At 32.8% G+C, this 9,443-nt stretch overlaps 1 protein-coding gene across 1 annotated transcript; it reads right to left on the bottom strand.

The window, feature by feature from the left end:
* Positions 1–651: 651 nt before the first annotated feature.
* Positions 652–9,097, bottom strand: LOC128158973 (NEDD8-conjugating enzyme Ubc12). The gene is made up of 5 exons (XM_052821990.1): positions 8,950–9,097; positions 5,905–5,999; positions 3,390–3,532; positions 2,341–2,404; positions 652–1,903 (listed from the first exon to the last, which is right to left on the bottom strand). The coding sequence occupies exons 1-5, from the start codon at positions 9,053–9,055 to the stop codon at positions 1,763–1,765; spliced, it is 549 nt and encodes a 182-aa protein (XP_052677950.1). The 5' UTR covers positions 9,056–9,097; the 3' UTR covers positions 652–1,762.
* Between the last annotated feature and the right edge of the window lie 346 nt (positions 9,098–9,443).

Raw genomic sequence — 9,443 nt, 5'->3', positions numbered from 1 at the left:
AAACCTTCTAGACTGAAGCACAGTAAAACAAACAAAAGCCATATTGACTGGCATAAATACATAAAAAGAATTTAGGTCTTTCGATTATTTTTTTATAGATTTATATATTATACCGATAATTTAAAACTGTCTAATCAAATCTTTCGGAAAATTATTCTGCCGTTAGGTGACATGTCCATATCAGATAAAGTCAATAATTTGCAAGATTTCATTTCATCAAATAAAATCGATAATTTAACCGCAAATATATAAACTTCCAATCATTTTTGGAAATTACTATAAATTACTTGCAATCATATTTGTTCCTTAAAGAAAAAATGATATTATACATTATATGAACAATACGAAACCAAATTTTTTACTTAAATGTAAACCATTAGGTACATGAATGCATGTATCAAATTGAGATACTTTTGTAGATGTGTATAGTGCATGCACATTTATTTAAGTATACCACATTTACAGACATTTAACAGACTAAATTCAAATACATGTATTGTATTGTGTTTTCAAAGTAAACCATCATAAGTTCTAGTTCTAGAAATCAATAGTAATCTTTTTCATGAACAACAACATTTTAAAAAGTTCTAGGTTTAAATATAATGCAGATGAGAATTGGGTTGTGTTGAATTGAAAATCAAAGTCTGTCAATATATATGTATCAATGATTCTTTATTGAATTTTCTCTTGTTTTCAAGGCAAAATCAAAAGGAAAGCAATATCCGAAATACGAAAATTATGCAAACTTCTATCAGTTACATGTACGTAAGCGTGTCAAACTTGTTTCAAATGGACAAAAATAAACTCAAACAAAAAATATTTCAGAATTTAAAATATTCGTTTAAGAAATTAAACAAGATCTGGAGAATTTCAAATGAGCTCTGAATTTGACACACTTACAAAATATATTCTAATGATATTTAAGTATTATCAACATAGTGAGAAGCTTAAAATAATATGCATCATTTTTTCAGTCATTGGGACAAATCTGCATCCATCTTTTACACAATAATACATTCACACAAAGCCCATGACAGGTAGCTAGGGTTGATTTTCTGCACATTCAAACAACAGAATTAAAACATCTATTAAAGAGGAAATATCACATTTTTTAATATGATACAACTTTATACCATTACAACACTGTGAACCCCTCTCCATAGCACTTGCTGGCTATAATAAATACTCCAATGCTATATGTGTAGCAGATACAAATACATGTACTATATTGTTATACATATATATATATATCAGTCTCACACAAAATAGCGTCTATGGATATCAACACACTAAGCACTGACAAAATTTAACATTTCACATACCAGTAATTAGTGAAAAGGTACATACATGTATGTTGAATAGAACAATATAAAGAATATACTGATACTCTTAAATAAATGCATGAATTTTAAACAACGAATAAACAATTTTCAAAGTAACATGAATGGAGCAAGATTGAGAAGGTTGTTGAAGCTCACCAGAAAAAACAATCCTATTTCAATGCTTAAATAATCGCACATTAATGATTCTCTCTCTCTCTCTCTCCATTTCATTTCCAACATTCAGTATGTTTGTCTGTTAACCACAAAGATCAGCTTCAAATCCTGGTTGCTAACTTACAGTAATTAATATTAATTAAAAAAACATCATCAGACACATTCACAGGAGCCATTCTAACAAATAAACTAATTCCTGCCACAGTTTTTTACAGAGCAAACAATAAAGATCACAATATTTGTCCATTGTTAATGCTCAGCTATCATCATTTTAAGCAGCGGTCAAAGTACATGGAACCGATGTAGCCGCCGCGCATAGACTTGGTGACGTTCTGTTCAAACAAGCGCCGGTTACTCTGGAGCACCTCAGCAGCTTCTTTGTTCAGTGGGTCCTCTGGGTTAGGTTCCTGATGAATGACAAAGGTCAAAAAGTTAAAAGGTATACAAGGTCAACTTAGACATTTATTACGATATTGTAAGCACTTCTTTGTTAAGATTGAATTTAGAGGAAAATAATGCTAAAATATTAAATGCTTTTAATAAATTATTTGCTTGAGTGAATTTAGTAAGTCTAAGTTTAAGGTTTACTGCAAACATTAGTGCAAGAGGGTTAACTGAAACCGTTGGTGCATGAAAGCCAATATTCCCAGGAAACCGTTTCCAAAGAGTTTAAATTCATTATATCCATGTTCATTTTATTGATATCTGATAATCATAGCCACAAGCTCACTACATCCGTTTCCTTAACATTCAATTTTTGCTGCAGAGGGCTCCTTCAAAGTTGGGTCTTTTAAATGATCTACAGCATTTTGAAATGTTAGTCAGTGTACTGTAATTTCCTTACCAAAAATAAATACTGTAATCCATACACAATAGAATTTATTGTAAGCACTGGCTTCCAGTCTTCTCTGTAAAACAAAATATGATATATAGATATATAGGGTAATGTTGAGCTTTAACTGTTACATTGACAAAAGCATTCATAATGTTTTCAAAATAAAGTTTTAGTCAGACAATAATAATTGCAACTAACCAAAATAAACCAACATCAAATTATCATCAACACTACCCAATAGTAATAAAGCTGTTCAAATGATTTTCAATATAATGAGCGTCGTGTACCTGCATCCAAACGTTCAATATTGTGACCTTAACCTGGATAAGATATCAGAGAATAACATCTATTTCCTTGCTCAGGTTTATTCTCAAACAAAAATTTCTTTTTAATATGGATTTGACAAACTATTTAACTCTGTATTCTGTATACCAGAAGCTTCTGCTTTGATACTATTTGATTCTCTGTTTCTTCCGTATTGCGTTATTTATAATACTGGAATTTGCCCATTTATATAGCCAGGACTTTGATTTTAGCAAATGTCTGCCTATTTTTTCTCTAACAACACTTAGATTTTATTCTCATTATCAAAACGTAAGGTTTTCCTGTGCTCCATATTTATAATTCATATCTATTTCTATTATGATATTTATAATATCATTTCTTTAACAAAGACTTGGACTTTTGGCAGCATGTGTTCAACTATGATTTGATGAAGGCGAGGTTTACTCATGGTAAACTGTCCATTCATTAACTAATAGTTATGAATACACTAAACGCAATGACATTTGTCTGACTTCATCCCAAGGTTGTATATTTCAGTTAAAACAGTGTCAATTTCACACAACAGAGCAGTTCTTGGGAGGAAAATTCTTTCCGATCTTCACATCTTGAGCTATGAATATTAATGAGCTTCTCATAGCAAATTAGAAGTAGGAGGTCAATATTTGATGAGCAAACTAGATAGCAACATCCCATTGAAAGCCCACGCTCTTGTTAAAACAGCTCTAATCTACTATTTAGCATACTCTAAAAATGAAAACATAGTAAATACATACCTTAGTATATTTAGACAGACGTTTCCCTCTAGATCAATATTGGGGTGATACACCATGGTTTCACACTTCACCTTTGGGGGGTCATGAGGATATCCTTGCAAGACTTTAAAGCTGAACACAAAGCGACCACCTCTGTAAAACCCCTGTAAAGAGTGTGTGCATAATTAAAGTACAACAACCGATACGTATGACAAGAATGGTTGGTGAAACCTCATAGATTTATCGATTCTTCATGCACTCAAATAAATGCTTTAAAATCTTCATTTATCATAGACAACAAATTATTCAGGGCAGGATCTATAGGGGAATGCAGACAAGTTATGCTGATTCATAGTTAGAAAAAATTTGAGCTTGATATCACAGGCTGTTCTGAGTCTTATACATCTTCGCTAGCCAAAGGTATTTGATCCACACCGCTCCTCACGAACTCTTGGCATATCATGCTATCAAAAGTCAGGATTTTTTCCCTGGATTTTGATTGGGGTTTACTGACACCATTCAACCAATCAGTATTTTAAAATACAAAACATACCTGATTTAATAGACAGATTGAGTGCTTTCAGAGGCAATAATAACATCTTATTTATTACAATACAATTACACAGTATGTTTCATTTAAGATGACAGATTTAATATTTTTAAGAAATACAATCAGTTCACTAGAAAGTCTTTCAACAGATCACAATAGTCAAACAGTTTTGGCTAAGTCTATAGTTCCTTACTCCTTCTCAATCCTATTGGGTGTTGCCGAAACAAAACAAAGTTCATCGCTCATCAAAACGCACACACATCCATTACAAATATCTTTCACTGGCACAGCTTCAGTACAATGTTTCTTCTTGATGGTGGCCTCAATGGTACGGAGTGGCTGCTTGCAGATCTTTGACAGTTGGGGATTACAACAGTGGATCTTCCCATCAGGTGGATGAAGGCAAGAACATTCACTTTTATGAAAGTTTTAACTTCACATTCACTTTCATGAAAGTTTTAACTTCACCAAAATTGTCTTTGTATTTAGCAATGGCATTGTTTCTTCTAAGATTGGATTTGCACTCTGTACTATGAACAATTTGATGACCTATGGACGGTCGTTAGAAGAAAAGTGCAGAATTAAAATCTCTAAGTGTATCACAAACTGCTTCTTCTTCATCTGGAGCAAATGTCTGTTGTTATAAGCACCAACAACAGAGAATCTATCTCCAACACATTCACTGGTCCTCTGAGGGTTTTTTCTCCATCATTTTCGCATAGAGATCTTTTTCACTTGTTCCATGCCTTAGTGACTTTGCCAACTTTGGAGGACCTTGATGAACCCCAACAGCAAAAGCAATCTGAGTTTCAATACGCTGAGTGCCATGGAAAAGGCACCAAAGTTGTCCATTAAAGTCTTCAAAATAGAAACACGATGATGCCCACAATGGTCCAAGGTCCATCACTTTGTCCGTCAAATGGAGTAGAAGATGTGCATTAGATGTCAAGTATCATTCTCCATAAAGCACAGGAATGTTGAGTACAGTGCAGGATGTTGATCGATGATATCTTTTCCTGTAGAAGAATGTAGAGGAAAAACACAAGGAGGGAGAAATAGTAGTTTTATTCACTGGCAAAATTCCGTACAAGCAAGGCAGTCCATAGTACAGGAGAAAGTTTTTGAATTCGGCAGCCTTATAATGGGAAACTTCAGTCAAAGATCTCGGCAGTCTTGTGATGTAACTTGGTTGTTTTGACGCTAAGAAGGCGTTGGTCTACTTGCTGAATTTTTTAGTAGATGCTGAAAATGCTGTTCCTGTGTGACTTGTCAAACCATAAAGTCAGCAGCATCTTAACAACTCCAAGGAGGACACAATGCAATGAAAGCTTTCATTATTTAGTTGATTTAAAAATAGGATAGATCATGTGATGAAAAAATTCCTGACGTTTGATAGCACAATATGCTAAGGGTTCGTAAGGAGCAGTGAAGATCAGAAACCCTTGGCTAGCAAAGATAAGTCTTACAGTATATAATGGCTCGATTTAGTCAGCTCCCCTTGTGGACTCGATATCAAGTCCTAATTTTACAGCTGACACTATGATGGTGTTACTGTATATAATTGTACAATATTAACCAGTAGATAGTAACATAACAGTATTATATTATATGGATCGAATGAGAGATCAGACATTTAATAGCCTGAGTCAAGTCTTCCCAAGTCAAGTCTTCCTTATATGGACATGTTTTGAACTACCAGTACTACCGGTATTTCTCGACATAAAAATCACAGCATAGTAGATTTCAGATTCTTACTTCTTTTCTTTTTTTGTGACACATGCACTCATAAGACTTCATTATGAAAATTGTTGAACATGTCTAATTATTAGTAAATCTAATACATTTGTATTCATATATTATACATGTATATCTAAAGTATTTGCTCTCAGGAATTGTGTAAAAATATCACTTTATATAGGCATGTGCCAAGTGCAAGCTTACATAAATAGATGACAATATGTAGTACATTTTGGTTGAAAGTCTTACTTCATCAGGAGATATTATAAGCTTGAAGTTCAGTAAATCATCTGGGTCAGGGAAATCTACTTGACACGTCTTTGGTAAATTTAATTCATTTATATCTGAAAAGAAACATTTAAAAGCTTTCATAAGCAATCAAGAATATCATGAATACAGGATAATGTTGACAAAATAACATGAAATCAATAATGAAAATTTTATGTTAATCTCCACATTAAAAGAAGCAAGTACCAGAAAATGTAAAAATAGTGACAGAAACATGTACCGGTACTACATGACGTACTACACGACCAATTTTCAACTATAATGTAACATGTTATACCATATATCAAAAATAGGGAAAAGCTGAAGAAAGACACAATGTCAAGTTAGTTTTCTAGTGTTACTTCCTGATACATGTACTTTAAAAGCAGTTTATTGCATAAGCTATGTGTCTATTTCAATCTCAGAGAGCTTAGAATAGGCTCAAGTCTAAATTTTGAATTGATTTATCATTAGGACACAATCAAAGTTAGACTTCTAATGATTTCTAAGGTTCCTCCACATCTGTTGGTAAAAGCTCCAAAACTTCTATATTTCTTAGAGATATGAAATTTTTGCATGTGTTTACCTTAAAATGACAGAAAATAGGTTCAATATGCAAGAAAAATCAAACTTTAAAAACTTTCTCACTGTTCATAAAAACAAAACTATTTGCAGAACTTAAACTCTGGACCTGCAGGCTAGTAAACTAAAGCTTTATCAATTGCACTATAGAGATAGACACCCAAATACATGTAGGACAATATAAACAGTTTCACAATGGGCTGAAATTGCCATGTTGCAACTTTCTGTCATAAAAAGTAAAAGTCAAGGGGCCTCAAGGAATCATAAGAGGTTTTTTTCAAATTCCATCACTAATTCTTATCCTTTTAACATGTTTAAGATTTTAAGCTTTTAGATGATTTTACTTGGACCTAAACCTCTGCTTTGAAAATTTAGTTCAAGATCATTGCTCATCCTTTATCTAGATCTATGCTCTATGGGTAAAATATGAGCCAAATTGGACCAAGGGGAGCAAATACATGTTTAATATAATCTATCTAGACAAGGATTTTACATCTGCTATGACCTTAATCTTTGGCAGAGTTCCTAGTTGACCTGGTTCAAGGTCACTGCACACCTTTACCGAAAGGTACAGTGTAGTAGAAGCCAGAGAAGGACAAGTGACAATATGCCAGGACAGGTGATGTTGGATGAAGACTGACAGACTAATCACTATAGAGAACCCGCAGGGCTTGGCCCTTACAAATATGGTATTTTAACTTGTAAAAATACAAATATTCTTAACATTTAATCTGTTATTTACCCTAAGCTATTTATTGGGGTTTGTTAGAGTACATATTCTATATTTTGATAAATAGAAAACTACTGCAAGTAAAAATCTTCTTGTTCACAGAATATTTCATGCATGTAAAATCATTTCTTTGCAATGTATGAGTAGGTTGACTATTGAAGTTTGATATAAAAGATAAATATTTAAAAATAATTGAATTCTGGTTGTAACACGCTTTCTGATTGCCTACATCATAGCAAGACTAACGTCAAAAATGTATTAATCCGCCTGACGTTATGTTTGAATTTTGTACAATTTGATGTCATTTAAGGGTCAAATGACTGTTTTTATCTACAATTAATAGCAAAAAATTAAATTATAAGCAATGAATGCAATATTTATAAGTTTTTGCTAATATTTTGCAATATTATCATTTAAAATGGTTACGGGCAGTTTACGCTTTTTTATAAACCGCTTCGCGGTTTATAAAGCGTAAACTGCCCCAAACCATTTTATATCATATAAAACTAAAAAATATTTCATTCATTCCTTAAATGATAATATTGCAAAATCGAAATATATACTGGCACTGCACCAGTTATTGGCTAAAATTTAACATTTTCTTTTCGTATTTCCTTGTTCTTTATATTTTTGGATAAAACTTGACATACGTTAACTTAAGTTTATCCATCTGTTAGATTATATCATTGTTAAGAACTCAAAACTTATTGTTTTTGTGCTTTATAGCACGCCCCGAATTCGCCATGTTTTACAATTTACTGTATCAGTTATAGGCTTTGCGATAATAACATAGTAAAATCCCTGTACATGTTGATTTGATACTCTGCATAATGTACTTTGAATTATGGCCCTTTTTGGGTCAGACTAAAGGTAGTAGGGTTACATTAACAAAAATCATAAAATAATTCGTTTGTTACTTTGTTATCATACGATAATACACAAAATCGTTGACTTTTCAATACACAATATTGTGCAATCAGGCGTTCAACTGCGCTATGAATCTCTTGGAGTTTAATAAATTCCTTTTGTTTGTACATGTAATATGTATTGATATTATGTCAAATCAAAGAAGGTATATGGTAACGTATCACAAAGATGCAATTATCTACTTTTAACTTATTACGCCACTTCCCCCACTGCTGAAAGTGCAAAGATGTAAATCAGCGGAAAACAATGATCGTTCAATCTCATGGTTAAATCATATTTAAGAAAGTTTTCAAGCAAACTTACTTTCCTTTATTCGAAACAGACGACTGAATTGAAAAATCTCAGATAGTCGCGTGCTATAAACCCGAACTCTCAGTTTAGCCAATAACTGGTCTTAGCAGATAACTGGCACAGTACCAGTAAAGGTATCAATTAATTAATGACTGTATGTTTTAACCTTTCAAATAATCATCCTAATATCAGTCTCTGAGGTGAATAACTCAAAACAAAAGTGATCAAATTAGAAGAAGAAGAAGAAGAAGAAGAAGAAGAAATGTGATATAAAATAATACACTCACAGAAATGAGAAAATTTAATTTCTGGGATAAATATTTAAAGGTTTCATATATAGTTAGGTTATTATAATCTGTACATAAAATAATCTATTATTTTTATGTTGTTATTCATGTCATGAGTAATACGCAATATGATGTAAACCGATCACAACGAAAGGAGATCCTTTTCCGTTTATTATTACTTTTACTTTATCTCAGTACTCAATACGACACCTTTCTGTATACGTAGTTGTGCCGCTGAAGCCTTTTTCTGTGATCCTCTGTCGGGAGAATCAATTCCATCCTTTTTCTGTTGTTTTAAAGAAAATAGTTTTATCATTGTTTTAGTTTGTTGGAAAATGTTCTTCAACCGGAAATAGATTTTATATATACAGAATGCCGTGCCCGAGACACACACGCGCACCTGTACGTGTATGATAAAATCTTCCACTTTCATGCCTCATATTAATTTAAAATAAGAATGTTATATTGATATATATATTTGCAACACCATTGTTTTAAACAAAGATTCAGTAAAAACCAATGCATAAATATTGTGTTGCATTCCATGCGATGATCTATGCATGCATTCTTTTATTTTAAAAATCATTTCGAAAAAACAGTGAGGGGACAACCCCCACCCTCACCCCACCCCACCCCATCCCGATGCTACGTCCATGAAGAGAGAGAGAGAGAGAGAGAGAGAGAGAGAGAGAGATAGGGGGTGC

This window comes from Crassostrea angulata, chromosome 1 (assembly GCF_025612915.1).
Source record: "Crassostrea angulata isolate pt1a10 chromosome 1, ASM2561291v2, whole genome shotgun sequence".
NCBI lineage: Eukaryota > Metazoa > Mollusca > Bivalvia > Ostreida > Ostreidae > Magallana > Magallana angulata.
The sequence above is the reverse complement of the archived record's forward strand: the minus strand, read 5'-3'. Positions and strand labels throughout refer to the sequence as shown.